This window comes from Curcuma longa, chromosome 11, assembly GCF_044706935.1.
Source record: "Curcuma longa cultivar G26 ecotype Majalengka, Jawa Barat chromosome 11, ITB_CL_G26_1.1, whole genome shotgun sequence".
Lineage (NCBI taxonomy): Eukaryota > Viridiplantae > Streptophyta > Magnoliopsida > Zingiberales > Zingiberaceae > Curcuma > Curcuma longa.
In genome coordinates, this window is record NC_133871.1 from 29,893,926 (window position 1) to 29,909,555 (window position 15,630).

General features: G+C 41.9%; 3 protein-coding genes and 1 pseudogene across 6 annotated transcripts; 2 read left to right on the forward strand and 2 right to left on the reverse strand.

The window, feature by feature from the left end:
- Positions 1-1,153: 1,153 nt before the first annotated feature.
- On the reverse strand, positions 1,154-3,777 carry LOC141838160 (IQ domain-containing protein IQM2-like). 2 transcript variants are annotated; one of them, XM_074725563.1, is made up of 9 exons: positions 3,736-3,777; positions 3,142-3,615; positions 2,937-3,051; positions 2,806-2,871; positions 2,647-2,735; positions 2,485-2,575; positions 2,155-2,394; positions 1,978-2,079; positions 1,154-1,898 (listed from the first exon to the last, which is right to left on the reverse strand). In XM_074725563.1, exons 2-9 carry the CDS (start codon positions 3,576-3,578, stop codon positions 1,422-1,424), a joined length of 1,617 nt encoding a protein of 538 aa, XP_074581664.1. In that variant the 5' UTR covers positions 3,579-3,615; positions 3,736-3,777; the 3' UTR covers positions 1,154-1,421. The 2 variants fall into 2 exon arrangements, with proteins under 2 accessions (XP_074581664.1, XP_074581665.1); XM_074725564.1 differs by lacking the exon at positions 3,736-3,777 and having other exon boundaries at positions 2,485-2,578; positions 3,142-3,361.
- An 831-nt stretch (positions 3,778-4,608) lies between these two features.
- On the forward strand, positions 4,609-7,208 carry LOC141838161 (uncharacterized). The gene is made up of 2 exons (XM_074725565.1): positions 4,609-4,909; positions 6,851-7,208. Exons 1-2 carry the CDS (start codon positions 4,630-4,632, stop codon positions 7,003-7,005), a joined length of 435 nt encoding a protein of 144 aa, XP_074581666.1. The 5' UTR covers positions 4,609-4,629; the 3' UTR covers positions 7,006-7,208.
- A 1,365-nt stretch (positions 7,209-8,573) lies between these two features.
- On the reverse strand, positions 8,574-9,146 carry LOC141840219 (F-box protein At1g67340-like; annotated as a pseudogene).
- Positions 9,147-12,033: 2,887 nt separating this feature from the next.
- LOC141840218 (uncharacterized) lies at positions 12,034-14,891 on the forward strand. 3 transcript variants are annotated; one of them, XR_012602731.1, is made up of 5 exons: positions 12,034-12,302; positions 12,960-13,517; positions 13,680-13,777; positions 14,376-14,511; positions 14,626-14,891. XR_012602731.1 is itself a non-coding variant. In XM_074728137.1 (4 exons), exons 1-3 carry the CDS (start codon positions 12,141-12,143, stop codon positions 13,737-13,739), a joined length of 780 nt encoding a protein of 259 aa, XP_074584238.1. In that variant the 5' UTR covers positions 12,034-12,140; the 3' UTR covers positions 13,740-13,777; positions 14,626-14,891. The 3 variants fall into 3 exon arrangements, 2 of the variants coding, with proteins under 2 accessions (XP_074584238.1, XP_074584239.1); XM_074728137.1 differs by lacking the exon at positions 14,376-14,511; XM_074728138.1 differs by lacking the exons at positions 14,376-14,511; positions 14,626-14,891 and having other exon boundaries at positions 12,960-13,535; positions 13,680-13,763.
- The last annotated feature ends 739 nt before the right edge of the window (positions 14,892-15,630 follow it).

The window sequence follows — 15,630 nt, forward strand, 5'->3', positions numbered from 1 at the left end:
ATCATTAACAGCTTCACGTGGAGTTACAGAGTTGAGAAATGGGGTAAAATCCTTTTGAAACATGCTCGCTATGCGTTCTTATTAATATAAAAATAAGATCTATAGCTCTGATTGAGAAAGTGGAATACCCAACAGGCCAAATTCTAACCCATTGTATCTGTCACTCCTCAAAGCCCGACAGTCCACATTGCCATGGCTCCAAATTCAAGTATTCAAGGATGGATAAAGAAGGTGAATTTACGTCTAATAAATTTAGTAGTTTTGTGAGTTGTATGGGGGGATACATCGTACTTTGATAGTTCCTAGTTCATCAGTAACGGAGTTGAACAAGACAATACTTAATATAACGAGCAGTGTGTTCAAAAGACCTGCTTAAGGAACCTTCACATCTACGATTAGCAATTGCATATATTCCTGAACAAGAAAGATTCAATTTAGAGTCAGAAATTTATTTTCATTGGATATGATAAAAAATCTAAGTGGTATAGATTGTACAATCCATATAGAGGAAGAGTTATGACTAACATATATATATAATTTGATGAAGATGCATGATGAAGATTAAAATTTTAAGGAGAAAAAGAAGGGTCTTATGAATTTTTTTCACTTTGATGTAAAATAAGAAGTCCAAGAGAAATTTATTCCACTAGTAACTTCATATTCACTTGAGTTATCAATCATACCGAAATCATCTTCAACAAAAAAGATTCCAAACTATCAAAGTCTTAATACTATCTACAATGGGACTCATGTTATTAATGAAACACGTTTATTATTTATTTGCATTTATCAAACTTTTGAACTTTGAAGAAATAAAAAAGTGATAGTTAATATCTTTTTCAAAAGACCATAACAAGGAAGTTGAGAAGACATTGCAAATGAAGAAGTTGAATGGGTGCCACTCAAGTTTGATGACTTTTAGAGATTGAGAATTGAGATTCATGATTGAAGTCAAAAAGATTCAACTTTAAAGGGAGTGTTAGAGTTGAAAAATTAAATTTGAATACATCAATCATAGTAAATGTTTCATGTACATGAACCAAGAGATACATGAATCAAATTAATGAATTGTGATCTAAAAGTTTAGTATAAATAGTCATTTTACAATAGAAGTCAATTATAGTAGAAAGCTATTTGAGAGCCCACCACCTTCCAAGTTCCAACACAAGCCACAGCATTGTTGGTGTTAGCCATCTCTCCCAATCAGTGCCAAACTTGGTCCAGTCTCCACTGAAATGTGCTTTCCGCCATGCCAAACATTCCTTGCAATGCTCCTGTGGTCAATCGCCGGCAACAAGTTGGTTGAAGGCGTTGATCACAACAACGACGTGCATTCACAGTACTTTTTCTCCTGCACTTACTTTTTCTCCTCTCTAAGTTCCATGCATATTCTGAAAGATGCACATCACAGTACTTTTGAATTACACGAACTTTGACCTACTCGAACTTGAACTTCTTGGCGATAAGTTTACTTCCTCCAGAGCTCGGAATTGTAGCTCGGAGGGATAATCCCGGACGCACCCGATTCGGGGTCCTGCGCCGGTTGTCCACCTACAAGAGAGCTTTTTACCCAATTGATACGATCTAATGACCCTTTTTGAGTTTATCCTTCCAAAAATCAACTCTGATGGTATCGGGGTTTGTTCATCCTCTTGTTGTCCCTCAACAAGGAGCTTCTTTTCGGATAATCTGCAGTCCCTGTTTGGATCTTTGACATCAAATTTAACCTCGTCCATCTCTTCTTCGCTCTCTTTACTGTGATCGATAATTACAGGCTCATCGAGATCACTGATGCCAAGTGATGCTCCTGGTTTTTCCTCTCCTCCTCCTAAGTTGAGTTCCGATCGGCAGTGTCTTAGCCTAATGCAGAGTTCACCATCCTCTTCAGTTGGGCTTTTCTGTATCAATGAAGAACAAACACAACCAGAAATTCAATTCCTGCTCATTTGATCAATGTTAAGTGTTTTACTTGCTCACCTTAACATCAGTAAGATCCACATTGTTTTCTTCAAGAAAGCTCATGAACTCTTGGAAGTTCTTCTCCGTAGGACGGTAATGGCCGCTATGAGGCCACACAGCCTGAAGAAGTCAAAAACAAAATCAGTAATTTTTTTCTCAAGAAACTCAAATGAAGCTACTACAAAAGTTCTTCACCTTCAGCACTCCATTCGCTACTACTAATTGGCCGGCGGCCGAAGTAGCTCCCCCGGCGAGAAAACTAGAGTGCTGAAATATCCCTTTCTTCTTCTGAGCAACATACAATTTCTTCGATGTGCTCAAGACGAAGATCCACTTAGCACCTTTTGGACCATCACTTGTGTCTAGAACTCGCCTACTCTGTTCGTATACAAATTTTCCGTCGTCGATAACAACTTCATAAGCTTCCCTTTCTTTCTGCAGAACCAAATAAACATGTTCAGATATGCACACAACAACTCTCAACTGTAATACTTGCAATTGGATGCTTGGCAAGAGGGTTCTTACAGGGCCAAGATACTTGATACATTGTTGTTGAAGCTTCGATCGAGCGCATTGCTGCTCGAGGTTGACCTCCTTTCCCTCTCCGACATCAAGCCTGCTAATCAAAATAGTTTTGTTAGTTGAATACTCTGATTACGGTTTCTTGAGATGATCCATCAAACTAACCAGTAGAAGAAGGGCTGCATGCTCTCACTCTGAAGCCAACAATCATAGTAGAATTGGAGATTGTGACCGTAACGATGTCGCGGATCGATCTGCAATGTTGCGGAAAATAAGTAAGAATTTCAATAGGCAAGAAAATAAGCAGAAATCTTCGACACCTACTGCCTCAAGCCAGTGCTGCAAAGCAAGTTTCCGAGCTTTCTCATCCTTTGACAAACCCTTCCCTACCTGAAAATCAATAGTATCAATCTTAACATCATATATTTTTTTCAACAAGAAGATGACTGAAATACCTTAGCAGCTCTGGATTTCGCCCTGGACCATCGCGAAACCGCAGATTCTTGTTTGTCGATGTCGAAAAATGACACCGAACTCCGCCTGAGCAGCGCGAATTCGAGTAACTTCCACCTAAAATGTGCATAATCTGATATGTTAGCGAGCTGAAGCAAGTTCGGGAAAGGTGCGACCATAGAAAATCAAAGCCATCAAAGGTCGTACCATCGCTGTTCCACCAGAACTGCACAGTCCGCGAGCTGTCTCCTTGTTCTGAAGCTTTTGTAGACCTTCTGTAGCTTCACGGCAGCCTCATGGTTGGGGCTGTCAGGTTGAATCAAGATGGAGTCCAGGGACCTCTTCCTCAAATGGCCAGGCTTCCTACTTTGGAGATCGTGAGGCCTTCTGGACTTGTCTGGCTCAGGGGGAAGATCCATGTCGCTTCCAGTAAGGCTCACTGATCCATGGATTGGTAACCTGCCACGAGCAGAATACTTGGAGTCTCGGCTGTTGAAGCCGATGAACCGCCGAGTTGACCGGAAATTGCCGCCTAAAGTGAGGAGAGCTTCCAAGCCTCCACTCATGGCATTGCAACAAACAACGGAAAACGAGAATGCCATCCCCATGTTTGGTATTCGCTGGAACGATCTTTTGCCAAGCATGCAGCAGAATGTTCTTCTTCAGGGATCGATAGATCCTCTGCGAAAAGAAGAAACGAGGAGTTAATTATAATTATTCTCTGCGAAAAAATTGAAACTTTCTGCCAAAAGCCATCTATCTCAGGAGGAAAAAAATACAGTAAAAATGATTAAAGCTCACCTTGGCCGATTCTGTCTTGAAGAACAACTCCTAATATCTAGGGGAAGGGGAAAGGGATGGTCATGGAGTTGCAGGGCCTCCTTCATGCTTAAATAGCAGCAGGTAGGAGAGGAGAAGGTGGCGGTGGAAAACGTTCAGACATTTTTCCAAACACGTGGAAGATCATCCTATGAACACGACGATGCGTGAGTGCTTCTTTTTTTTACAGATTAATTAAGCTAAATCCAGAAGCACCGACGCAATGAGGTGTCAGCCTCTGCTTCTGAAACAACGCAGGCCATGGCTTCATAATGAAGATGACAAGCCTTCACATCTCTAGCTAGCACAGTTCTTGAGAAAGTCACTGGCTCATTAGAGGTCAAACAGCTGAAGATGGAGATGTGGGACTTCGAATCGATTAAGTTCAACTGCCGATTAATTTAAACGAGACGTTGACAACTAGACGATCCAGGTTGGAAACAGTGGCACAACAGCTGTTCGAACACTGTGCTACTTTTTGTCTTGTATGAACGCCGTCCGCCGCGTCGACGCCTTCGACCGGTCGCGGACCTTTTTAAAAAAGTCAAGGCTTGTCGCTGGATCGATGACATTTACGATTCCCGAGGACGAGAACTTGGCCGGCTGACTTTGGACGGAGGCAAAATAAGTCAACCGCGAGGGAATTATTAAGTCAAAGGGCCGTACGTGGCATTGGTGCATTGGGTTTGAATTCACGACTTCAGTCAACAAGAAGGACACGTGTTGCTAGGATGGAAATGTAATTTAGATAAAAATTTGGTGGAAGGTGGAATTGACCGATTAGTTCTATTGGGCCAAGTGATAATGAAGGCCCATTGGATGAGGACGCGTAGTGTATCCGATTTCTGATCCGTTTGTCGAGTGGGAAGAGGAGAAATGGAGGGAGCAGCATCGCCGGCCGTCGCGTCATCCCTCCCTCGCGCTCTACCTTCTTCTTGCCCGCTTGGAACGCGATGGCCAGCGTCCTTGATCTCCTTAACGAAGGGGACTGGGCCCTCGCCGCTTTTACGCAGGCGATGCGGCTCCGTCGCGCGGGGCGAAGGCGGCGCTGCCGCCGGGAAGACGGTACTGCGGACGTGTAAGAACTGCAAACGCCAGTTCGATCCTGCTCTCAATTATCCCTCCGCCTGCCGTTTCCACACCGCCCATTTCGGGGGTAAGTCTCCGCCTCCGACTCTATTTTCCCATCTGGCCAAAGAAAAATTGTTTCTTGGGTTGAGTTGACCGCTAGCTACACGAGATTAATTTGGGAGAATTCATGAATGAATCTTCGTTTTCATTGCTGATGAAATATTTCTGTTTGCTTAAACCAAATCCTGTTTACGTTGGTGAAAATTTACGTTAGTTTCAATTTACTCGATGCGATCTTGTGATTCGACGGATTTGGGAGCTCCATTGTGAAGAAAAAAGAACAACTTTATGTGTTCGAACAAACTGTCCGACATGTTGATTTGACTGGAAGATTAAGGATATTTGAGATCTCTCATACTATTGCTGATCCATTCATTTATATCCTTACCAATCTAATTGACAACAAAGACTGTGTTACTAGGAAGATGGGTATTGTGTAGAATAAAGCAAAGTTGAATATGTCATTTTGATTAATGGTTAAACCGTTCAAGGAGTCATGGATTTATCTAATTGTTGTTTCTCTCTTTGATTTGAGAGCAACGTATGACCTGGTTTTTGTTCTCTATTTTTTGCTCCTACCCCGACTAAGTTACTATGGAATGAACATATTGATTGATTCAATTATTTAGGAGTGCATTTCCATCTCTCTACAGAAACTGCAGAGCATACATAGCTACATGATTCCTAATGTGTAGATAGCTCATCCTGCAGAATGTTTATTATCACTCGTAAGTTGTTGGTTGCAAGCTTTTTCATAGATTTTATTGTTATTACTAGTTTTGGGCTGACTTAATTATACAATGACCGGGAGGGATTTTGCATCTTGTGGTAAAAACTTAAGGAAAACATTTGAATGAAGGGTTAGTGCAAATGTTTAGAACAATAATGCTAACTGAGTATAGCAGCGTGCCACAAACCTAAACCAGAAGTATGTTCACTTCTCATTGATATGGTATGGAACAATTTATGCTACGTATGTCTGTATACTGCAATATTATACTTTTGTCTCATTATTTTCTAGGAATATTGCTATAGTTTAAAATCTTACCAAGCAGATGGCATAAATAACAAGGAAATTCAGGTCAATGCCCTTGATGAATAGAATAGACTAAATAGCGAGAATATCAGTTTCCACAAACTCTTACAACTGCAATCATCTTCATTGCACTCACAAAGCTTATCATTATGAATGTTTTACCAACTTGTCATCTTGTCTACACTATAAGTTAAGCATCAATATGTGGAGGTGCTATGGATATCTCTAGGAATTTATCAGCCACTAGGCAGAATTGCCATGCTTTTCTGAAAGAAAATATCTCGAAGACTTGGCCTGTTCTCTTGCTAGCAGGTATTTTACTTGGACCTATTATTGAAATTGTTGCTGCAGCCTCAGAAGCCTGGCCATACGTATAAAGACCTTATCAATACTTTTAACATTCCCTACTCTATTCAAGCTGATGTTTTTTGCCAAATATGATTTTAGTGTTTGAATAAAAAAGAAGTTGACAATATTTTCTAGCTTTCTATGTTGGTGATCTAAATATCATGACTGTTTGATTTACTCACCACTTTCGTAATATTTTCCATGGCCGTTTTTCTTTTCTTAGCTTTCTTCTTTGCAACTAAAACCATCGGACTCCATGCCTGTTTTTCATGAAGATTACTATAAGCACTAAGCACCAACTTGTCATGGTTTATCTGATAACAGTTTGGGCGCTGTGATTGCCACAGAGAATCGATCTCCCCTAAGCGGAAAATCAAAATCAACAACCAAGTCGATACCTGCGGTTGCAACAGTTAGGATCATAGCTACAATAGAGGATCCTGTAGTATATCTATATGTTATATATTCAATAATATTGCAGTTTGACAGTTGCTACTCTTTCTTTCATTGTGTTCATTAAGAATTGCTTTCATCCCCAAGTCGTATGCTTTTCACTACATATAATTTGTTCTGAAATGCTAGGAGAAACCAAGAGAAAGTTTGAAAGTGTATACACCGGCGGTACCATGGACACTCCCGACTCCGGCAAAGTGTTACAGTACTGGCATTGTTGTGGCTCTGAAGATCCATTTGACGCTGGTTGCACAGCTGCACCTCACTGCTCGTATGATGATTGATTTCTTGTTTTGCTTCTGGAGGCAAGTGGTAAACATGCTGCTGCTTTGCAACTGATCTAGCATTCTCTAATGCCTGCTTGACTTCATTTGCATATACATAAATTGTAAAATTTCCCAGCCAGGATCTGGATGTTGATATGGTTTCTATGCAGTTTCTTGTTTATTTATATAAATAAATAGCCAACAAGTTCATGTTTACTTTATTGTTGTTAATGTCTGAGATTCGATATGCATCTCAAAATTAAAAAAAATATAAATATAGCGAGATATCAGAGTGCCATGCAACATATGCATAATATAAGTGGAATCTTAATGTTTTATGTTCTTAAAAATTTTTTGCATCTAGAAATTTTTTTAGTTTGTAAACGTAGAAATTCCATTTTTTTCTTGGTTAAAAAATACTTGTATTTAGTTTATTTTTTTTTCTGAATTACGTTTGAATTATCAACTAACAAGAATGTTTCATTTTAATTTTTGAATTCTTTTATCAAAATATTAATTTGCTAAAATTTCAGTACCTTACACTCTGTTTGGATCGGGTGAGGGACGGTTCATTAATGGAAGGGGAAGGGAGGGGAAGGGAGGGGAAGGGAAGGGAAGGAAGGAGAAGAAAAATAACCTGTTTGGGAGGAAAGGAAGGTTTAAAAGAAAGGGAAGGGAAGTTAAAGATATAAAATGTCAAAAATATCCTACGAGCTTCGTCCCGTCGCCCCGATCCATCTTCCTCTTCCTCCTCCTCCTCGTCTTCGACCTCCATCTGCGTGCTCCTCGTCTTCCTCACAGGTTCCCGGACGAGCCGGGTGGTCTCCATCCTTGGCCGCGCCGTCGGCCGCCGAAGGCCCTCGATGCTCGTCCGCGAGACGGCGGCGCTCCAGCTGGAGGAACGCCGCGCCAACTGGGCCTACTCCCGTCCGGTGGTGGCGCTCGACATCGCCTGGAACCTGGCGTTCTCCGCCGTCGCCGTCGCGGTGCTCGGCGCCACTGCGTGCGAGCGTCCCAGCGTCCCGCTCCGCCTCTGGATCGCGGGCTACGCGGAATAAAGACGGGTAAAATTGAAATACGCCTGCTTCCCCTTCCTTACACCCCGATTTGGGGTGTAAGAAATTGTAACTATTCATGGCCATGGAAGGGGAACACTTCCCCTTCTTTCCCCTTCCCCTCGTCACCTCACCCCATCCCAAACAGAGGTAATTTTTTTTTTCCCCTTCCTTACCTTTCCCTCCCTTTCCCTCACCTCCTCCCAAACAGAGCGTTAGTAAATATACTGATTTAAGATAATAAACTAAGGGGTGCTTGGTAGGCGGATTTAGGAGAGGGGAAGGAGAATGAAATCTATTTCATTTCCATTCTTAATGCTTGGTAGACGGGAATGGAAATCAAAATAAGGATATGATATCCCTGATTTCATAACCTACCCTTCCCCCGATTATCGCTAAATCCATTCCCATTTGTTCTCGTGGCCAGCGATACCCCGCGCCCCGCCGTGATTCTTCCCTCCCCCTCTTGGGCGCTCCCTTTGTCTTCTCCCCCATTCATCTAAGCTCTCCCATCTTCCTCCTCTTCTTCTCTCAATCGGTGTCGGCGGCGACGTCGGCGACGAAGATGGCAGGAGGCACGCACTCGGCCTTGTGCGATAGCCGCCAATCGAGAGCCTGGCACGCTGGAGCAGTAGCTGACGGCGCCGCAGACCGAGCACCGCCGGAACTCGTGTCGGCTGGTCTCCGACCACACGCAATTGCGCTGCGAGCAGAGGCGCAGGTCCTCCAAAAGCCGCGTTGGAGAGGATTGGGACCAATCGACAAGGAATCGGTTGGCTGGGTGCGGCTCCGGAGGGGGCAAGTTCCAGCCAAAGTCGCTGAGGAGGGGGCTTCCTTCGTTGGCGACAGCAGCAATCTCCTCAGCGATTCCCTCCGTTGTCGCCCGACGATGCGGCCCATTCTTCCACGCTGGCCAAATAAGGTCACACGGGCGCTCAACGCGACGTCGACACAGAGATCCTTAGCGTTTTTGGAGCCGCCGCTTCCGTCGAACTGAATGATCGCCAAAGAGTACAACGACCACGGATGCAATCGAATCGCTGCCTTCGCCATCAACGACACATCGCTTCCTCTGTTTCCCAGGACGTAAAATCTTATACCCATTTCTCTATATCAAGCACCATCAATCCAGTAATCATTTCCATTACCATTAACCCCTCAATGAAACCCATTACCATTCCCATTACCGAATTTATACCCAGCACCCCCTAAATTTTGCCAATCTTAAAATAATTTTGTAATTAAATTTAATTAAAACTTTATTAATATTAAAATGAAATTCATAATATACAAATTGTATAAAGGCTACAAACCATTAATAACATTGCAAAAACAAAATAAAACAATTAGTCTATTTAAGATTTACAATATTAAATGCAGAATCAACCATCCTTGTTTTAGTACAAAATTAAAATTTAATTAAATTTTGAGTATCAAAACATATTATAACATTTTAAAAGATCAAAATAAGGTCATAAATGCAAACAAAATAATAATAAAAACCATGCGATACACAGTTGGTGATCCACCCAATTACACAAGGGGAAAAAAACAGAAGGCTCACGCTATTTAACAAGTATAAATGACAATAATTGAATCTGTTTACCTTTTATAAAGCCAAAAGAAAGACAAAATGTAGACAAAGAATAATTGTCCCCTTTAGTTGTCTAATTCTTTATTATTATTGGAGCCACAACCCCACCGAAACCTCAGATCCATAGCCATTTCAGCTTCGATCCCTTTTTATGATCGAAAGCTACTCCAAACACTACAACATATTCCTTCATGAAATATCAAAACCCTAGAACAGTGAATTTACTTATAGAAGAGACCATTGATTCATGAAAGATCAACCACAGCACCATTCTTGACTTCTTCATTTTATGCAGTATGTCATCTGCTCGTACCTGCAAAAGACAATTAGCAGAAGAGAAGAATAAGGGTTCCTGCAAAAGATTACGATCCTAGTGTTTCTGTATATATAAAGTGTTTCTGATGCAGCTTCACGATAGCATCAGTTGAACAAGCTTCCGCAGCAAAAGCAGCTTATTAAATTAAAAGAACAAGTTGTGTAAATATGAGGGAAAACTGTGATAAGATAAACAGATGTAGAGCTCCCTTCAATCCAAACAAGGTTGAGGGTGGGTTGATGCAGCTCCTGAGTTATGCAAACCACAGTCCTATCCCAAGCACCACTTCCAAGTTCATCATACATTGATTTAAATGGAATAGGAGAGTAGAATCCATAAGCCAGCAGCTGAATCGCACCAGCCAAGGCCCTCATTTGGACTTCAAGGAGTTCCACCTCCAAACCTAAACCACAACGAGAACAACGAAGAGTTGATAAAAGATGAAGAAGATGGAGGAGGATTTCTTCACTTCTTCTCCTTCAGTGTACTGTTGCCTTGCGTCCTGGTGCTTTAATAGAAGCGGAGGAATAGCAGTGGGGAAGAGATTGTGGAAGGACGGAGGGTGGCTCAAATCTAGAGAAAATGGAACGTCGGGAAGCGAGTTGAATGGCGTGGGTGCCTTCGCTCTGATCTCTGACCCCTTCACATGCTCGGCTCTGTCCTCTGTCCTCTGTCGTATCATGGCACCCACTCTCTTTATTTTTCTCTCTCGTGCTCCACGACCCTATATTAAAAAATATCATCAAGCAATAATAAATGAATATTCAAATTATGTAATTTTTTTTACATTTTTGAAAATTTGTTATTCCTGATAGTTACTCTGAGCAATGATGAAAGAGAAATGTGAGAGTAAAAGACAAGTGAGGGAGACAGCCCTATGACAGGCAAAAAGCGAGAAGACCAAAAATAAAAATAAAATAAAAATAAAAATAAAAGCTATCATTTAATATATTATTCACCAGTACTTCCTTCTTGCCTTTTCTCTAAGGTCCAATAGATTGGACGGCGAAGATGAAGCAGTTGTGCCATTCGACGGCGGATCCGTCACCTGACAGCAGTGAAAACTAGCGTCAGCGCGGATCTAGCGTTAGATCCTTGTAGCAGATCACCGGCCGGTCTAATTAAGGCCTCCTCTGGGTGGGGGCCAGCGCAGGAACCGGTCCGTTCTTCCGGTTCGGTGGGGTAAGCAACACCAATTTGGTGTCATTTCAACACCAAAATTTTTTCTAACTCCAACCAAGAGACACCATTTCCTACACTAAAAAAAATATTCCTTAGAATATTCTATTTTTCCATCTTATAATATATATTAATTTCAACATATATATTAATTAATATATATTAATTTCAACATATATAATAAATATTTTACATATTACTTTAATAACTAAAATTAATTCAATTAAATTAAATAATATTAATTTATAATATTTAAGAATATTTTGGTGCATGTAATATTTAATATATTAATTTATTCTACTTAATGCATTAATGTTTATAGTATTTTTAACATTTAAAAATGTTTTTATATTAATTAATTATTAAATAACACACTTGCACCATTTTGGTGCAAGTGAACAGTGTGGCACCAAAAAACCAATAAAATATATTTGGAAGAAGAGAATTCACTCCTCTTTCATCCCTTCTTCAAAAATATATTTAAGAAGAGAGAGAGATTTTTAAGAATATAAAAAATATATTTAAAAAGTTAGACGCATAAAATAAAAAATTCTAAAATGCAGCTCAGTAAAATGTCGTTGACATTTAATATTTATGATGAAGGGGGACGGGCATTTAAACAGTCCGTCCTTAAATTATGGTAACGGCCCAAGAAAGAGGAGCGAACTAAAAACTAAAATGGACTGGTAACGGCCCAAGTTGAGCCCCAACTGCGAATTGGGCCTGATTGGGACGCTTTTGGGCCTTAAGAAGTTGCTTAATAGGGTCACATGTCTTCTTGTCAATTCTATCGATAACTAAATTGCCAAAAAAGCGCCGACGGATGGCGTATGATTTATAAAGCAACTCGCGTCGCTTACCTTATTGGTTTCCCACCTCCGCCTGGTTGTTTCTATGTGCTCAATTGCTTGCCCTCTTCAACTCGATCTGTTCCATCTTTCCCAGCGTCTTCTCCTCCGGATCCCTAATCTGCAACAACGCGAAGAGGAAGAACACGAGAGGGAGAGAGATGGAGGAGAAGTATCTGGACCTGGTGTTGGTTCCGTTGGGCCTTCTGCTTCAGGCGGCGTTCCACGCCTGGCTTTTCTTCACCGTCGAGAACGATCCCGATCGCACTGTCATCGGCCTCAACAAGAAGGTTCGGCAGCACTGGGTTGATACCATGATGAAGGTCAGTCAGTCACTCTTCTTCCTCCAACCCCTTTCGCTTTCCCCCTCTTTTCCGATCGGCATTTTTTTTATTAGTTTCCCATTTACCTCGATTTTCTTTTTCTGGAATTGATCAACAAATCGGATGTTGAAGTAGACTAGCAAAACGATTGTTATCCCGTCTAAGAAGATTTCCCTTTTTTTGGATTCACTGCTTGGATGCTGATCTGTACCCATGGCAGAGTTGTGAAATTTCTGAATGATTCCTTCTTGCGCTTCATTTTGCTCAATCTCTTGTTCAATTTCTAGGAGTGGAAGACGCTTTTTGATCCAATCACTTGAAAACATTATTATGACTTTGAAACTTAAAGACTTTATATAAATTAATTGAATCTTAATATGTATGCATACATTTCGTATGGAAAATTATTGACTTTTTGTAGGAAGTATGGTAGAGGATGTTCTTAGGCCTGACGGAATTTGCGTCAGACAATCAACTTTGATAATCTAAAATATTATTTTTTTTATCTATAAAATTAATTAATCATATTTTATGATAAATTAAATTACGAACTTTTCAATTTATTTTGAGAGTTTATACTCTCTTAATTATTAAATTATTGATAATTATTGTAGCTTGCTTAGCAAGTTGACTTGTTAATGGTCGTCCACGTGGCAGGATCCGGTGAAGAACGGCGTTCTGGCGGTGCAGACTGTGCGCAACAACATCATGGCGTCGACCGTCCTGGCGACCACCGCCATCACCCTCGCTTCCGTCATCTCCGTCTTCGTCAGCGCCACCACCTCCTCCTCCTACGCCTCTGCCCTCGTCTACGGCAACACCTCAGGCGTCGCACACTCCGTCAAGTTCTTCGCCATCTCTCTCTGCTTCCTCCTCGCCTTCCTCTGCCACGTCCAGTCGATCCGCCACTACGCCCACGTCAGCTTCCTGCTCACCCACGCCGCCACCGCTGACGAGGTTGATGTGGAATCGGTCTACGTCGGGTGGAGCTTGAACCGGGGGAGCCTCTTCTGGTCCTTGGGCCTTCGGGCCTTCTACGTTTCATTCACCCTCTTCCTCTGGATTTTTGGGCCCATCCCCATGTTGGCCAGCAGCGTCGTCATCTGCGCCATCTTGTTCTTCCTGGACTTCACCAGCGCCTTCACCAGGAAGTACCATCAACCCGTCATCGTCAAGCATCAGATCCTTAACAAGTCTGCAAGTCACAGAGTTGATGTATGATACAAGATCACGGTTTGCACTCTCATGATTTTTGTATCAACAGTTGATTATTTTTTTATGGTCTAAATGTATAATAATGGAGGTGGTTAAATAATAGTCTTCTTTACTATTTGCATTTCTAAGTTGTGTTGTCCTAATTTCTGTGACTGGAGTTAGAAAGTGGATCCAGCCATCAGTCTCCATCCAGAGGATAATGAAGCAAGTGAAGTAGTGTGACATCGCAACGGATATCCATGGACAAGAAGTGGCTCCAGGTCAGAACCAACACAATCTTTATCTCCTTGGCTTAACCTTACATTATTGTTAAATATTAGTGTAACTAGACCAAATCTTCTAGTTAGATCCAACAGACCAACACATTTATTCTCTGAACCATTCTACTTTGCAAATCTGGCATTTAGTTTTGATAAGTTAAGTTTGTCCTTTAATAGGTAAACACAAGGGATGGTGTTGCCTGCATCTTAGCTATTGCCTGATCTTGATTTGATTCAAATGTCAAATTGTCTGTAGGATATCTAGTTACAAGTGTAGAAAAAAAACTTTTGCTTGGCTTTTAGTTCGATATTTGGGGGCCAACACCAACAGTGGCTGTAAATTTAAATTTGCTGCAGTAGATAAGTAGCATCATGTCTCACCAGTAAATTTGTCTTGATATTTGTTCTAGTGGGAAACGGTGAGGCATCCCAGTATTTTTTATCATCTGGACAGCCGACTGCTAGATAAAATACACTAGAAATAGGTCAACTTTTGACCAAACCACCACATGCCATGACATCAAATTTGACTAAAGTAACATTACTTCTCTCACCATCTCTCCTCTTCTTTCATTTAACCCACCCAACCTGTCATCAGCCACTAGAGAGAGGCCCCTCAATGGAGCACTCCACTTCAAAGTCCATCTCCTTCTTGCTGCTTCTTACACTACTCTTCTCAGCTTTGATGATCTCTCACAGCACAAGATTCCCAAACCCCTATCATCCTAACAAAGGTGTGATCTGTTTAAATTTCCTGTTTTGTTTTTTCTTTGTTTGATGCAAAACAATATGTCTCATATCTGTTTTCCTTTTTTTGTTTTGTTCATCTGGACATTACAAAAATGAAGGTGGACATGGCGAGGTGATCCGTAGATGGCTAGTGAGCAAGAGGTCTGCCAGAGAGTCACTGCTAACGCCACCTTCTCCACAAGGCAATACGAGCCCCCCTGGAGAACCGTGAGACGTGCATGCCATGAAGGGATAGGGATTATTATTCCACTGCTGCTTGTTCAACTGCTGCTTGTTCATCTGTTTCACTTCTCTTTGCAAAGATATATTTTTAATGATCTCATAAGTTGGTTTATTATTCACATTTAAAGTTTTGCCAAATTTATTCTTCACTGATAATAATCGAGTATTAAAAAAACAAGTGTTATGTGGTAGAGCCGAGGAGCATCTAGTGCCTAAATAATCTGCACTTGGAACACTTGTGCGGTTGTGCCTGTGCACCTCCTTCACTCCCATTTAAATCCTGGATAACTACGACTTAATGTATATATTCAATAAAGCAATAACACGATTAATTGTCGCTTTTAAAACAAACAACCAAAAAAAAAAGAAGAAAAAAATTCTGCAAATCCATTTAAAGGAATTAGTTAATTGATCAGGGGCCTAGCTCATGCATGGCGATCGGCGATCTCTTCGACGCGGTCTCGGCGCTGTTGAAGACGTGCAGGAGTGCGGTGCCGGAGCCACCCTGCACGGAAAGGAAGGCCGGCCGCCAGCAGCGCGGCGGGTCCGACGACGGCGGCAAGAGAGTTAAGAAGATTATTATCGTGGAGGAGGAGGAGGAGGAGGTGGCGGCGGTTTGGCAGAGGACGATTCTGCTGGGGAGGAAGTGCCGGCCGCTGGACCACGCCGAGGCCATACACTACGATATCTACGGGAGGCAGATTCCCAAGTTCCGGCCGCCGCTGCCACTGCCGCCGCCGCCGCCGCCGCCGCGGCTTCGCCGGTTCAAGTTGGTCCAGTTGGAGGAGGGCGGGCAGACTCCGTTGGCTTCCCTGCGGCCGCTCGTGGATTAATCGATGCGATTAATCTTCACAATTCCGGCTAAGTGCTAACTACTTGAT

What these genes read in the sequence shown, in the direction of transcription:
- LOC141838160 (XM_074725563.1), bottom strand. Translation starts at nt 3,578, where the DNA reads ATGCTTGGCAAAAGATCGTTCCAGCGAATACCAAACATGGGGATGGCA. An exon ending in TGCAGCACTGGCTTGAGGCA is followed by an intron (nt 2,736 to 2,805) that starts GTAGGTGTCGAA and finishes GCAACATTGCAG; the next exon opens with ATCGATCCGCGACATCGTTA. An exon ending in GTATCAAGTATCTTGGCCCT is followed by an intron (nt 2,395 to 2,484) that starts GTAAGAACCCTC and finishes TTGGTTCTGCAG; the next exon opens with AAAGAAAGGGAAGCTTATGA.
- LOC141838161 (XM_074725565.1), top strand. Translation starts at nt 4,630, where the DNA reads ATGGAGGGAGCAGCATCGCCGGCCGTCGCGTCATCCCTCCCTCGCGCT. An exon ending in CCACACCGCCCATTTCGGGG is followed by an intron (nt 4,910 to 6,850) that starts GTAAGTCTCCGC and finishes CTGAAATGCTAG; the next exon opens with GAGAAACCAAGAGAAAGTTT.
- LOC141840218 (XM_074728137.1), top strand. Translation starts at nt 12,141, where the DNA reads ATGGAGGAGAAGTATCTGGACCTGGTGTTGGTTCCGTTGGGCCTTCTG. An exon ending in GGGTTGATACCATGATGAAG is followed by an intron (nt 12,303 to 12,959) that starts GTCAGTCAGTCA and finishes TCCACGTGGCAG; the next exon opens with GATCCGGTGAAGAACGGCGT. An exon ending in CTGCAAGTCACAGAGTTGAT is followed by an intron (nt 13,518 to 13,679) that starts GTATGATACAAG and finishes GACTGGAGTTAG; the next exon opens with AAAGTGGATCCAGCCATCAG.